The 16,329-nt window shown below is 29.8% G+C and overlaps 1 protein-coding gene across 7 annotated transcripts in view; it reads left to right on the top strand.

Annotated features, from left to right (window-relative positions):
* Positions 1–11,406, top strand: part of LOC139523710 (glucose-6-phosphate exchanger SLC37A2-like) — a 70,017-nt gene extending 58,611 nt beyond the window's left edge. For 4 of the 7 annotated variants that reach the window (XM_071317931.1, XM_071317925.1, XM_071317924.1 and 1 more), the window contains 7 exons: positions 3,925–4,017; positions 4,853–4,943; positions 5,520–5,668; positions 7,038–7,086; positions 8,897–9,049; positions 10,405–10,496; positions 11,286–11,406. In XM_071317931.1, the coding sequence (XP_071174032.1) occupies positions 3,925–4,017; positions 4,853–4,943; positions 5,520–5,668; positions 7,038–7,086; positions 8,897–9,049; positions 10,405–10,496; positions 11,286–11,351 (693 nt within the window). In that variant the 3' untranslated portion in view covers positions 11,352–11,406. Of the gene's footprint in view, positions 1–1,150; positions 1,187–2,489; positions 2,523–3,924; positions 4,018–4,852; positions 4,944–5,519; positions 5,669–7,037; positions 7,087–8,896; positions 9,050–10,404; positions 10,497–11,285 lie in introns of all 7 variants that reach the window. The other 3 variants (XM_071317926.1, XM_071317928.1, XM_071317927.1) reach the window with 3 other exon arrangements.
* Positions 11,407–16,329: the final 4,923 nt, after the last annotated feature.

The following is a 16,329-nucleotide window of genomic DNA, read 5'->3' as shown; positions in this document are numbered from 1 at the left end:
CAACTGGTCAAAATTTTGAACAAACTGTTCAGCCAAAATGTGAAAGTGCAAAGTGATAAAATAAATCATACTTACAATCCTATAAGTCTGTAACTCCACTGTATTGATGTAATTCCTAAATCAGTCTATCAATCTGTATAGGTATATTACAGCCATTACCATACTAAAGGTGAACTGTTTTATTTTGAATTGCTATAAAAATGTCAAAACTAAGCTTTTATAGAGTTTTTCTTTCGAAAAGTATTCTATATTTATACGAATCACACATTATGTGAATAAAAACATTTCATATTCAGTAAAATATGTATGAAATAACAATATGCTTCCTTGGGGAGATAACCTAAAATACTATTCTTTTGAATAAAGACTTTTTGAAACCAAAAAGCGATTATCTCCCCTTCCTACAAACATATTGCAATTTCAAATATTTTACTGAATATGAAATGTTTTTATTCACATAATGTGTGATTCTTATAAATATAGAATACTTTTCGAAAGAAAAACTCTATAAAAGCTTAGTTTTGACATTTTTATAATGGCTGTAATATACCTATACAGATTGATGGACTGATTTAGGAATTACATCAATACAGTGGAGTGACAGACATATAGGATTGTAAGTATGATTTATTTTATCACTTTGCACTTTCACATTTTGGCTGAACAGTTTGTTCAAATTTTTGAACAGTTGAACAATTTGATTTAATAAAACAAATTGCAATTGGGTCAAAATTTTGAATGAGTTGCAATTGGTGAATAGCAACACTAACAGTCAAGTCACTGTAATTGCAATGGATTTCATGAGTAAAGGGTTAAACATGAATTAAACGTCCTTGTCTCTAAAATTTTCGGTTACTACATTCCTGATGACGGTAAATCCAAAAAGTACCTCTGACACAAGAAGTTTATAACTAATTGTTTTCATTTTTTAAAGAAGACAATGAAATTCAATATTCCTAATTTGTCATATACAGAATTTGTCACCAGTATATAATCAAGTTTCCACCCAATTACAGTTTTGCATTAATTCATGAAAATTTGCATTCACAAAAATAAAGAAATCCACAGTCTATGCCTTTTAGTTTACAGTGTTGACTACAAGTAATTTAAGTAAACAATAGTACTAATTTTATTATATTTTTTATTAAAGAGTGAAACAAGTCCATTACATCGCTATGATGTTGAAGTAAATATGTATTTTTAGTCTATATCAAACACTCCTATTGCACAGTGTCATTTTTCAACCATGTAAATTGATTTGATATTGAGCGCCTTTCACTTTTGAATATACTTCTATAGAAAACTTATAGAAATGTGCACACAAACACACACACACACCAATACACTGTTTATTGCTGCATAACCTATATTTTTACACAGAAACTTTACTTCTTATATTTGATGATGCTTATGTTGAAGATTTTAGTCACAATATATTCAAGAGAAGGATTGAAGTTATTTTTTTCTCAAAGTAACCTCAAGTTATGAATGCATTTGAACTATGATTAAGGTGGTACCCAACACTTTCACTAAAATTAATTTGGCTCGTTTAATTTTCATAATATTTTGTCAAAGTATTTACTTTGACCCTTTAACAAAAATATTAAAATATAAAAAATTTTGAACCAACGTTTTTGTCAGAAAAATTACACTGGTTATATATAGCAATTTGATAACCACCAATTTTGATCATTGAGAAGCTTAATATTCCTTTTACAATACAATGTATTTAAAACGTTTAGCTGACATTACAGAGTTATCTCCCTGTAGTGTTTGGTACCACCTTAAGAAGCCTGCATCCTTTGAGAACATTACTGAAGTAATAACCAGTAGTGGTTTCATAAATTCACAGAGAGTACTTTAACTATTTCAATACCTAAAATTATTATTTAAACTTTCTTTTTTGAAGAATTGAATAAATGGAAAGAAAGCCCAAGGATGGTAAAACTAAATGTAAACAGAAATACAACTAACATATGTTAAGCTGCTTGCATGATAAGCTCACCTAATTAAGATTTGGGACTTATGCAAAATATATGTTACCATGGGTTTAAATTTCGTTTAAATTTTTACCAATGGTTACAATATTTAAACCTAATAAAATATTAATCAAGAGATGAAGAAAAGGGCCAAGGATGTGTACAACAATCATTTTTATCTCCTTAGCTTAGAAGTGCAAAATTATCTCATAAAATTTAATTAATTATTTACAGGAACATATTCTAAAAGTTAAAAGCTGTTGAAATCCAAATTCATCCGAAAGATCTTTTTGTCATCTAAATTGAACCTTCTTTGTCATTATATACCATCTCTAACTAATGTGACTAGTTTTAAACAGCTAGCCTATAGCTTAAGGATAGCTATAAATCACTCATCACAAATACATTTTCTTTTTTGAAAGCAGCAATTATTATTTTGAATATTTTTAACTTAGAAATTTCAATTTAAAGTTCGAATTTAAATGAGTATATTTCTGCTTTATCTAATAGTCTTCGGAAGATGGTGATGATTTATATCATGAGGTAAAATGTATATAGCATGGTTTTAAACTAGAGTGGATTTGAGTTTAACATTAATTATTTTACTAATTTTTAAGTTTTTTGCATTTTTATACAGATTTCCTTCCATAGTGTGTTGTAAATGCTAGTAGCTTGATTTGTGTGTGCATAGTACTGATCTTTAATTATAACATATACATGTATAATATCCCTCAGATTTTTCCATGTAAAGTTACTGTTCCTTACAAAGAAAATTTCATCAAAGTCTTCTCTACTTTTATAAAAAGGAAGACTTAATATTTGGTCTGAAGCTTGATGACATTGTTATTAAGTTGTTTACTGATAGTTCAAATAAATTTCAGCACTCATTTTGCATAAACTTTTCGGTCAAAGTAATTTTGGCGTCATTGAAAGGGAATGATTGACTTACAATCAATTGCATGCAACGACATACAGCAGACCCATTATTGGTCTTGTTAATACATTGTACATGTATTGTGAAATCTCTCCTAAAAAGCATTTTTCTAACGTTTGCATGTGGCAACACAAAATTTCAAGGTCTTATTAATTTTTTTTACTTATTTTTTTTGCAACCCCTTTTATTGCATGGTTGTTTTCTGTCTTCATTTCCCCCCCCCCCCCAAAAAAAAAAAAAAAACTGAATCTTTGTTTTAAATTTATTAATGGTAGAATGCAACTTGTAGATTTATACTCATTAGTACTACTTTTTTCTAAGTAAAAAGGTTATATGATTAAAGATCAGTACCAATTTCAGTGTTTCCTCTTACCAATCTTTTAGATTTCCTTTAGTTTTTAGTTCTGTGTTTTGTTATCTACAATAAGAACTCATATATGTAAAAGCGTTTAGGAATGCAATTTCAGTCATATTTTTCTATATATATATACAATAGTTTTTAAAGTTCTCAAAAATAGAAATTTCATTTAGGTATAAGGTTAAATGATGATCAATTTAGTAATTGATACTTATATGATAGTATAATTTTATTGTATAGTTTAGAATTATTTAAAGATTTTCTTTTCAATACTAAGTATGGTAAAGAGAATGTTGCATTTCAAATTATAATTACTTTAAAAACGCAACTTTTGTAATTGATATTTAATTTGATTGAATCAAACCTTTGACTTGATTCTGATTTAGAATGTGACATACCTACTTTTTAAAAATATTTCCACCCTAATTCATATTTGCCCTGCTTAGTGGACTTCAACATTTCCCAGCTGGCAGTTATAGGACCTGAAGTGGGGATCATATGTTTATTTAGCATAAAAAGATTTCTTTAAGGATCCCAAATATTAGAAAATTAAGAATTTCAGAATCAAATGTAAGTTAAAGGTCTGATTATGATCAGATTGTGAAATGTTAAATTAAATTGTATTAATTTCTATTCTTTTTGTGATCTTGTAGCAATCATATAGCAGTATTGATGCCTCAACACAGGCCTTAATCAAACATAAACAGGAGAAACCCATTACAATATGGGGAGCATTCTTTATACCAGTAAGTATTTTTGTTGTCCTACTTTATGTGTCACATCTGTCTACACATTTGAATACCAAATCTTCTGAACAGGGATTTTGATAAAAACTGTTAATATGTTTTAATTTTTAAAATAGAAAATCAGTTAAGTCTCTGAACTAAAACTAACTAAACTTAGTAGGGTTAGCTAATGGTCTTCATTTGGTCAACTTAGAAGTAAATATAAAATTTACTAAACTTGTAGCCATGTATGCATGGCTAACCCTCCAATGGCAAGCTAGTTTATTTTTTTTCTATTTACAAATATTTTCTTGTTTCTACAGTTCTCATAAAAATTTGAATGAAACTCAATGTCAATAGAAAATGAATTGATGTTTGGTTCAGTAGTTATAATGCAGTTACAGCCTTTGGTATGTCATTGATTTAGGCCTCTGTCAAGGTCATTCATAATTTCCTGTAATGTATAGTTTCTCAAATTGAAGTACACAAACTTACAAATTAAAACAAAAATTGTTTTACACAAATAAAACTTAGTATTTTCATGAAATAATCTTAAAATCACACAACACAAAAAACCAAACCGAAGTCCTTATGATATTTTACATATTCAAAATTGTTAAGTTCATTTATTACGATTTTTAAAAAATGGACAAAAATGTGAGATTGATTATTGCATGCAATTCAGGAAAATCTCCATACAGCAATATATATCAGATATCAGAATTTGAGCTCTTATTATTGTGATACTCACCCAGTAGCACTAATGACATTGTTAAAAACCTTACAGTAATTTATGAATTTACAGTAAAAAAAAATTTAAAAATGGATGCACTAACATTTTTTATTAAAATTACAGGGTGTAGCTGAGTTTTCACTGTGTCTGTTTTGTGCCAAACTAGTCAGTTACACATTCTTGTTTTGGCTTCCAAATTATATAGAACATACTGGTAAGTTGATAATATACAAGTCATACTATATTTTACCATACACTTACATGTATTGTTAATATGACCCTACCCTCTCTAAGAGTGGGAGCTAAATTACATTCTAATATGACGTTCTGCTTTAGGGTTATAAACAACAGCTGATAAAATTCCTCATATATCTATCTTTAGTGCAGACACACAGATTTACATATTTATCTCCCACAGAACTCAACATAAATTCAGAAATTATTGCGATGTTTTAATTATTACAAAAAATGCAACAGTGTCATAATCACAAAAATTTAAACTCGCAATTTGAATTTTTTTATAATAATTAAACAGGATTTTTCTCAATATTCAAAAATTAAAGTCGTATTTTAATCTTAAATAACAAGATTGCAATACAGAACTACTTTTTACAAAATAAATAAATTTGTTGATCTTTGTACAAGAACAGGAGTGAAAATTTATATACATAAAAACCAATCATAACAGCTGATTTATAAAACAGTACTATTCTATTAACACAGATTAAAAAGAATTTATGTTTAATGTATACCACCATATAAATCATTTGATTGTTTTTTTTTATTGCAGCTCACTATGATGCAGAGAAGTCTGCTGATGTATCCACACTGTTTGATGTTGGTGGCATTGTGGGTGGCATTGCTGCAGGATTGATATCAGATAATTTTGGTGGCAGAGCAACCACATGTGCTGTTATGTTAATACTTGCTGCCCCTGTGGTATGTGATGTTTGAATATTAATGGCCTCTCAGCCCCTTGTCAACAATGATATTTTTAATCAGATGTGTGCAGATCACATTGAAAATACTACATTGTATATCAAATTAAATTATTGAAACATCCAGTTGAACGATGTAAGCATAAAAGTATTGTTTTAATTTTACAAACCTTTCAAGTGAAGTAAAAACTTCAATTAAAGTCATATGAAACGAGTGAGTGGTGAAAAATAATGTTTATCCAATTCTTGAACCAATGCATGTATATATCATAAACTTAGTCCTCTGTGCACGATTTTATCATTATTTTCGCAAATATATCCTATAATCGTCAATTTTTTTTCTCTCTGTTTGTTATGATTTAAAAAATATGGCTGCTCATTAAATGCAGTGTTTTGAAGCCGAGTTTTAACGATTGTCACCTTATAGTAAACAAATCACAAAAAGCATGGCTATTGAGCACGTGTTTAACATGTATACTCAGATATTTGTTTATTTAAATACAGATCCATGCATATTGCGATTACCAGATTTTTACGAGGAGGGTTACGCTCGGGTCACTATGCATACGGAAAATATGTCGGCGAATTGCTTCCTGGAAGCAAGCAATTAAAAATAAGTAAACTTCTTCTAAATGTGGACAAATTAAAGAGTTTTCCTCAGAAAAAAGTATATGTACATAAGTTGTATAATGAAAACTATCCATTTAGTTATAAAAAACATATGCATATTTTTTTTTAATTTGAGGTTTCTTATGACTTTAAATTTAAATTTTCTTGACAAAACTGCATAAGCTGTGTCAAGATATTGACTTTCTAAATATATAAATCCACCTGACCTGTCGTATTGTTATAATGTCTAAATTCTAACTTTTTCTCTTATATTCCATACTACTGACTTAAATAAAATGATGATCAGGCTTACAACATGTATCTCTGGAGCTACCCTAGTTCAGATACACTGGCCATGAGACCATAAGTTTGACACAAAAAACGTCCAAGAGCTTAAAAAAACAGAAAATTTTAATAGAACAGCTAAATAAAAAAAAAAGTGATTAAAAAATGTCAGCTTTGCCTGAATATGTTGAACCCCTAAATATAAGACATTCATATCATTTTCTCCCTCTGAAATTTAGGATTTGGCAGACATAGAAATAAGTCAGTGCTGATCACTTTTTTCAATTGAGTTATGTCCCTTTGTAATTGCAAATAACATGTATATTGAAAATTGCATTGAAAAATCTATGAACATCTACACTAAGTGTCAGATTTTTTTCAGAAATCCTTGCCAGGACAAAAAGTATATATGCCGTTTCAGTAGACATGTTATTGAAAGCTGTTCTTTTCTTCATGTTTTCTTTTTCTGATTTCAGATGTATATTTACAATTTATATGGAAGTTTAAGTCTAGCCCATTCTATAGGTAATTATTTGATTCATAGTGATCTGATGAGAAATTTATAAACAAGATAATTAAAATTAAACATTTAGTTGTAATACTTATTTTCTGTAACACTTGTGGTGTATTCTCAGATCTGCAGTGACATCTCAACATGTAACTGACCAATCAATGATTAGAATTTGTGTTATGTAAACAATGTTGAGAGGTGATGCGGATAAGAATCCTCTAGATTTTCCATAGACTTCAATGCAAATTAATTTAATTGATATATATTGACACCAGTTGAATCCAGTAATTTTACCCACATAAGGTGGTATGGGTGTCTTCCTCCATCTTGGATTGTAAAAAACAGTGAATCAAAGGTCCAGATTTTCCATCAAGTTAGCAAAATTTGATGCAGGAATGCAGATGTTTAATTTACATTTTCATTTAAAAGTACCAATTTATAAGAATATAACTTCTAAATATTGATATTTTTGCAAATGTTAATTATTTTTGGTTGTTTTTATCTTTTTTTTTAAATTGGCATTTTAAGGGGAGGTAACTCTAAAAAAAGTGCATTTTCTGAAGGATTCTGTATGGAATTTTCTTATTTTGTATTTTAGCCGGAAAAAACGTACGGTGACCCTATCTTTTCTTTTGATATTCTCAAAGCAGTGTCTGAAAGCTATATTTTCCTGAAGTATTTAACAATTCTATCATTTTGTTTAGTTTCTAATCACAAAATGGTGTTTTTTCCTGTATAATCCATACAAAATGTGTCATTTTGTCCCGTCCTGTAGTTTGAGAAAATTGACCTATCATTTTTATTATATTTTTCAACATGTATCAATAGATACAACGTTTTGGCAAAGTATGAACAAATTCTATCATTTTTATTTTAGACTCCCATACCACCTTAATATTGTTAAAGACACTATAAAATATCTCCATTTTGATTTTTATCATACTATATCCTCTGGTTAAAAAATAATCAGCAATATAAATAATCAGTTATCACCTTCAAATAGATGAAAAATCTAGAGGAATCCTATCTGCATCACCCCTTAAAAAATTTAAATGCCAGGATGTCCGGATCTGAGAATTGAAGCCAGCACATAAGATAAAAAAAACGAGTGTGTCAACGTATAATCATCTGATATACATGCATTATCTGTAATCACCGTTTCATTTCCAAGAAGTACTATTCCATATACTAAAACTACTTGTGTGTTCAGCTGCCTTTGAATTTTAGCTTGATAGCTGAAGTCTGTATGATGTTGAAATTCAAGGTTAATGATTATCTATCTGACTCCATACTAACACTTTTCTTTCCCCTCAGTCCTATTTCTTTCTTCCTTGCTTCCACTATGCTCTTCCTTGTCTCCCACTTTTCACCTGTATATTTGATTTATTAAGGTGGTATGGGTGTCTTCCTCCATCTTGGATTGTAAAAAACAGAGAATCAAAGGTCCAGATTTTCCATCAAGTTAGCAGAATTTGATGCAGGAATGCAGATGTTTAATGTACATTTTCATTTAAAAGTACCAATTTATAAGAATATAACTTCTAAATATTGATATTTTTGCAAATGTTAATTATTTTTGGTTGGTGTTTTTTTTTTTTTTTTTTTTAAATTGCCATTTTAAGAGGAGGTAACTCTAAAAAGGTGCATTTTCTTAAAGATTCTGTATGGAATTTTCCTATTTTGTATTTTAGCCGGAAAAAACATACGGTGACCTTATCTTTTCTTTTGATATTCTCAAAGCAGTGTCTGGAAGCTATCTTTTCCTGAAGTATTGTTATAATCAATTGTATTGTATCTTTATATGAACTGATTTATTTCTTTTAGGACTGTCATTTGCATGTGGAACTTTAGTAAATGGTCCATATGCTTTAATTACAACTGCAGTTAGTGCTGATCTAGGAACACATAAAGTTTTAGAGGGCAATACAAAAGCTTTAGCAACAGTAACAGCTGTTATAGATGGTACAGGTAGTATAGGTAAGTCACTGCCAGTACTGATTTAGGAACACATAAAGTTTTAGAAGGCAATACAAAAGCTTTAGCAACAGTTACAGCTGTTATAGATGGTACAGGTAGTATAGGTAAGTCACTGTCAGTACTGATTTAGGAACACATTAAGTTTTAGAAGGCAATACAAAAGCTTTAGCAACAGTTACAGCTGTTATAGATGGTACAGGTAGTATAGGTAAGTCACTGTCAGTACTGATTTAGGAACACATAAAGTTTTAGAAGGTAATAGAAAAGCTTTAGCAACAGTAACAGCTGTTATAGATGGTACAGGTAGTATAGGTAAGTCACTGTCAGTACTGATTTAGGAACACATAAAGTTTTAGAAGGCAATAGAAAAGCTTTAGCAACAGTAACAGCTGTTATAGATGGTACAGGTAGTATAGGTAAGTCACTGTCAGTACTGATTTAGGAACACATAAAGTTTTAGAAGGCAATAGAAAAGCTTTAGCAACAGTAACAGCTGTTATAGATGGTACAGGTAGTATAGGTAAGTCACTGTCAGTACTGATTTAGGAACACATAAAGTTTTAGAAGGCAATAGAAAAGCTTTAGCAACAGTAACAGCTGTTATAGATGGTACAGGTAGTATAGGTAAGTCACTGTCAGTACTGATTTAGGAACACATAAAGTTTTAGAAGGCAATAGAAAAGCTTTAGCAACAGTAACAGCTGTTATAGATGGTACAGGTAGTATAGGTAAGTCACTGTCAGTACTGATTTAGGAACACATAAAGTTTTAGAAGGCAATACAAAAGCTTTAGCAACAGTTACAGTTGTTATTATTAGAACAGGCAGTATCAGTAAGTCACCTGAAGTGTTGTTGTATAAAGCCCATCAGTGCTGTTTGCCATTTGATTACGTTTGTTGGATTGTTGGTGTGTAACATCACTTTTAGTAACTTTGGCTATAAATGTATCATTGGTAAAGGTTTTTATTAGTGAAGAAAGAAAAAGAAATGAGAATTACCAAGCTTCAACCGAGAACCAGCAATCCAATGTCACACATAATTTACTGTTTTCATTTAATTTGTTGAAAAAAACGGACTTTGATGCTATCTGTGACAACATATAAGAAAAGCAGTTATGTTTTTAAAAATAATTAGATAGTTTAATATGTGAAATGACAAGTTTTGGCAATTTTTGTGCCTTATTTAAGCTATTGAAATCACCTTTAAAGTTTCTTTGCAAGGCTATTTGTATAATCTCAAAAAATCTTAAACTATAAGTCTCATATATATATAACTGTCCATTTTTGACAGATTTTATATCCATTGATGGAATGATATATCATTATAAACCCTCTTTTTACATGTTATATTAACAGGTGCTGCTATTGGTCCATTATTAGCAGGATTGATACCAGTATGGAATGATGTATTTATAATGTTGATAATCTCCGACATTCTAGCTCTATTGGTAAGTAATATAAGATACCAAAAAGGAGTTAGAAAATTATGAACTTGTCATGTTGAAATAATCTACAGTGATAGTTATGGCTTTAATTACACCATGAAAATTCACATAAGATAGCATTTTAAAATCTCTAAATTTATGGTACTGTAAATTCAGAAATTATTGCAAAACATGCGACAGAGTTTTAAACCCAATACTTTAAACTCCCAGTTTGAAATATTTTATATGAATTAAACAGGATTTTTCTCAAAATCATAAAAATTAGAATCACATTTAAGTCTTAAATGACAAATTGCAATAATAAATGCACGCAATAATTTCTGAAGTCTTTGGTATATGGTTGTATTAACATTGAACAATTTTCATTTGAAAGGAGATTTTTTAACTCTGCACCATGAAGCATTGTTCATTGACTATCAATGTTTTGATATTTTAATTTCAAAATTTCCATAAAACTATCAGAATAACTTGAAAGGGAGACATATCTCTGTCTCAAGGGAGACATATCTCTGTTTCAACAGTTTATTGAATTTAAAAAAAATTAGCTATTCAGGATTTCAAATGCAGTTTAGAGTCTGCAAATTTTATACACTAAAATATATTATTTTCCATTCATACCTACACCCACAAAATGAAAGAAAATTGGTATCCCTCGAATAATGAATCCACAGTAAGCATGGGCTATTTAAATATAGAAATGTGTTTAGGTGAGGGTTTGATCAGTTTTTATTGTAACCAACTTGACAGTTTTGCTTCTATACTCTTTGAATATATTTTTTATTTCTTTTACAGTGCCTTGTTAGATTAGTCTACAAAGAATTAAGACTAGACAGATTATTAGGATGTACTGGAGATTGATGTTGCCATGACAACCAGAATATTTTGTGACATTAAAATCAATAGTTTGTGGTCATATTGACTGATCTTTGATTTAGTCCCAGTAGAAGTTACTCATACTCATTATATCTGTCTCAATATTGAAATTATAGCCCCACCATGCAAAATTTTATGGAAAGAATACAGTTATCTCCCTTATGTATTTTCTGTAGATTTCAACCTGCTTACTTGAAAAATCAGAATTAAGGTTCTGCATTTCAAATGAAATAGAAAATTATGAAAAGGCCTTAAAATGCTAATATGTATAGTTTATGGAGAAAACATTTTTGGGCTCTAATAACATAAGCCCTACATGTCAACCAATTACTTGCAAAAAATGAATTTAATCATAAATATTGTAGAAGTTACAAATATTAAACTGTTTTTACTTTGCTTAGGTAAAACAAATTTGATTCTTGTTTCATAGCAATAATTTTTGTTTCAACACCTTACATTGTTTTGATGAACTGCTCTTTATAGAATTAAACTAGATAAGACTATTCCCGAGAAATTGGTTAACATTGGTCCCTTTATGCTATTAGTATTTACTATGCTTATTAGTTACTTTTTAGCCTAGATTTAGAATGAAGGTGAAGGTTAGATATTAAATTCTCTCTGAATTAATATAAAGAAAGTGAAATTTCAGAAATCAATCATTAAGCTATAGGCATAAAGTTATTAATCATAATTTTCTTTAATTGTTATCTTTATACATGTATTGTGAATGCATTATTATTCCCTTGGTTCTGTTTTTTTCTGGATTAAACCGAAAATAAATGGTTAAGGTAAATTTAAATAAGATATTCCTATTCCTTTGTCTTTCAAATGTTAATCAAATGTTGTATTTTTTTGTGATATATGAAATTGTTCTATTATTTGTAACTCTTTTCTGAAGAGTTTTTTAGTGTTTCAGATCTGTTCCTACTCTAAGACAGTTGTTGAATCAGGGAGCAGAAGGGTTGTGTTTGTATCCCCCTTATGGTCTAAAATAAAATATAAATTTTGCAAACAAAATTTTGTGGGGGCTGTTTTTACTATTTTTGACAATTACATCCTAGTTGGTTACATAGGACCAGTAAAATTCAGATTTGTAGAAAGGGTTTGTAAAAATTACTAGTATATCTTCTTTCACGTCCTCAAAATTATTCACAACCTTATGATCAGCATTGACCCTTACAGAAAACATGCAGGAATAAAAAATGAAACATGTAAAATTAGCCATTGAAAATTTAATTTAATAGCAAAAGGCCTGTTTATACATGCCACAAAAGAATAACAATTTATTTCAATAATTTGTGATAGTAATTTGGTGTAGGTACAGAATCTATTTGGTTCTTAAGCTGGCATTAGAAACCCTAAGTTTTTTTTCAACCAATGTTACTTCTGTAACATATTTTGACAATAAATGATTTTTAAATCTATAAAGGCATTGTGTTTTGTTGTTTGAGTTTGTTTTGCTCTCTTATATAGGTAGATAAATTAAAATAAACTCTGAACTAATTTAGCTTGAAAAAAATAACCAAGAAAAGGAATATTAATCCAAGTGCAGTTTGTGGCACAGCTTGATTTATATAAATTGATTTTTGTATAACCAATGTCCAGTGGCCAATGTACATGTTATATGACTACACTCTGATTTGTAATAGAGGGAATTGTTTAGTCTACTTTTGAATGTGCCAGCTCACATGGTAACACTTTGCAGCTAGACATATCTCCATGTTTAGACATAGTATTACAATCTGAACTGAGCAGAATTTGATATCTCCCCCAAATGCTGTGTGCATGTCATAGAAGTAGCAATTACTAGTTTTAAACATCTTGTTTAACCTGACCGGAAATTAAACATATTACTTCCCAAACTATGTAAAGGTTTACATACTATTATAAAAGACACCCAATATAAAAAAAAATGATGTGGTTTGATTGCTTATGTGACAACTAAAAACTAATCAAAATGGATGAGGATGTAAACAACAGTAGGATACTGTATAGAATTCAGTCGTTAGCAAAATCCTTATAATATAGTCCACAAAAAAATGCACCTTCATAAAATATGTGAGGCAATTGCAAGAAACAACAAAAGAAACAAAAACACAAATTTAGCAGACAACTACAACAACAGGAGTTCAAGCCAATTCTTTGACCTATAATTATTAACTTTTTACATATTGTGACTTGGAGGGTTTGTCTCATTGGTACTCATTCCACATATTCTTGTATCTATATAAAGGGTGGCTGAGTTTAACATGTTGGTAAATGCTCAACCTCAGTTGACAGTTTTGACTTTTCTTCTCTTTACACTTCACTTCCACACAATCTTATCAAACAAAAGTTGTCCTATTTAATTAAATGGTCATTCGGTAAAAATCTGAATGCAAATATATTTGCTGCAATTCAGTATTAGCCTTCTTTTTTAATGTGAAAGATAAATATGCTAGATATACTTACTGGAGGTGTGATGAGATGATTCAAGCTGTTAATTTTCTTCTTGATAATATTTATATATGTTTCAGCAACAAAGTTTATCGACAGGTTATAGGTATTCCAATGGACACTTATTGCACCCTATAATAGCATTGCACCCTATAATAGCAGACATGTTTTTGTACTGGTATAAGCTTTCTTTAATTCAAATTTAAACGGTAATTACTGTTTCCTAGATTTAAATATTTTCGTTTTACACGAGAAACTGCACATTAAAATTTACGACAAAAGGGACGATTTATTGTTCCCTATTGTCAATTTTCCCTTCTTGGATGGTGGTGTTCATTTTGCACCAAGGTGTTTATATTTCTCAACTAGTTCGGTATGCCCGTGTCTGTTGTGACCTTTATGTATTACTGAAAAATTTATGAGCCAGGGATTTTGTTACCATCAATTACTTAAACCCTTTACTTAATTCTTCCATAGATATAAAGGTTTGGTTTTGAAGTTTGGTTGTACCTGTAGAAAACTTTCTTCAAACAGGATAGCACATCCTCATTTTACAGAAATGTTGTTTACCGTCCTTGGAAATTTAGGAACAATCCTGGTAAACTTATCGATCCTTTAAATTAACTTATTCTAAAAGGTTACCATAAATATATATATAACAAGTCAAAAAGTGTACAACATCGCCATATAATAACTATAAAGATATTTCGGATAACAGATATCCTTTTTCAATATATATAATGACTGAATAAATAGTCAGTGATTAATCTTGCAGGGCGATGGATCATGTAATGATACTGTACACTACAACATATAATATGTAACAAGTCAAAAAGGGTACAACATCGCCATATAATAACTATAAAATTCATAAGGGTTCCACGGAACCCAGTGTCTCGCCTACTTTTGCTGTTAATCGCAGACTCAACAAAAATGAGGAAAAACATCACTAAAAATTTCCCTCTCGATACTGTCTTTTGATTGAAAGAAGCTTCCAAATTTGGTAAAAAAAATCCAGGATAGGTTATGAATCTAATAAATGTTTTATAAACTTTAACTGCAGAGTGTATGCAATGTTAACTGGAAGAAAAACTAAGTCCATTTATAAGTAAAATACAGAAAAAGTGATTTTTTTTTACAAAATTTACTTCTGAATAATATCTTATGATCAGAAACAAGCTTTTGTCTAAGTTTGGTAGAAATCCATGATAGTTTAAGAACATTATAAAAATTTTAAAAACTTAAACCACATAGTGAATGTTTTGTTTCTGGCCAAAAAATTAAGTCCATTTATAAGTAAAATACGGAAAAATGGAAATTTATTTTTACAAAATTTTCTTCTTGATACTATCTTATGATCATAAACAAGCTTCTGTCCAAGTTTGGTACAAATCAAGGATAGTTTATGAAAGTTATTAAAACTTTAAAAACTTTAACCACAGAGTGAATGTAATGTTTCCTCGCAGAAAAACTAAGTCCATTTATAAGTAAAATACGGAAAAGTGGAAATTTATTTTTACAAAATTCTGCGAGGAAACATTTTTACAAAATTTTCTTCTTGATACTATCTTATGATCATAAACAAGCTTCTGTCCAAGTTTGGTACAAATCAAGGATAGTTTATGAAAGTTATTAAAATTTTAAAAACTTTAACCACAGAGTGAATGTAATGTTTCCTCGCAGAAAAACTAAGTCCATTTATAAGTAAAATACGGAAAAAATGGAATTTTATTTTTACAAAATTAACTTCTGGATACTTTCTTATGATCATAAACAAGCTTCTGTCCAAGTTTGGTAGAAATTCAGTATAGTTTAAAAAAGTTATTAAAATTTCAAAAACTTTAACCACAGAGTGAATATTTGTGGACGCCGCCGCCGCCGACGACGACGCCGACGACGGCAGAATGTAGGATCGCTCAGTCTCGCTTTTTCGACTAAAGTCGAAGGCTCGACAAAAATGAACAAATATTTGATTTTTCGGATAACAGATATCCTTCTTGGGTAATAGCACGATGTCGAAGGAATCATGTCAGTATTCAAACTGAGACACTATCAAAATCTTGAAAATTAATACAATTCAATCGAACATCACAGACGCTGGTACAATTTTAAAAGTTCCAAACACAGAGCAAAGACTACAAAGATATGCCAAAATAAAAACTGTTATTTGTGATGTGAACTGACACAACTCTAAATTTCCTTAGGTGGTGGCAAGTTACAACTACTGCATGGATATCAGTCCTCAATTAAGAAAAACAAAAATGCCCTAACCGATCCAAGTTGGTATAATATTTCAAATTTGACAACGGAAATTTGGCAACAGAAGCTACATATTTAAATATGTAGCTTCTGTTGCCAAATTTCCGTTGTCAAATTTGAAATATTATACCAACTTGGATCGGTTAGGGCATTTTTGTTTTTCTGAGCCAGTGACAACTCTACAACAGATTTATCCATCGGATCACCAGCAGTGATGGTGATACATGGCTGTGTATATTATGTATATACAAGTCGTCTAAACATCACA

The sequence above is a fragment of the Mytilus edulis genome, chromosome 5 (assembly GCF_963676685.1).
Source record: "Mytilus edulis chromosome 5, xbMytEdul2.2, whole genome shotgun sequence".
In the NCBI taxonomy this organism is placed as follows: domain Eukaryota; kingdom Metazoa; phylum Mollusca; class Bivalvia; order Mytilida; family Mytilidae; genus Mytilus; species Mytilus edulis.
The sequence above is the reverse complement of the archived record's forward strand: the minus strand, read 5'-3'. Positions and strand labels throughout refer to the sequence as shown.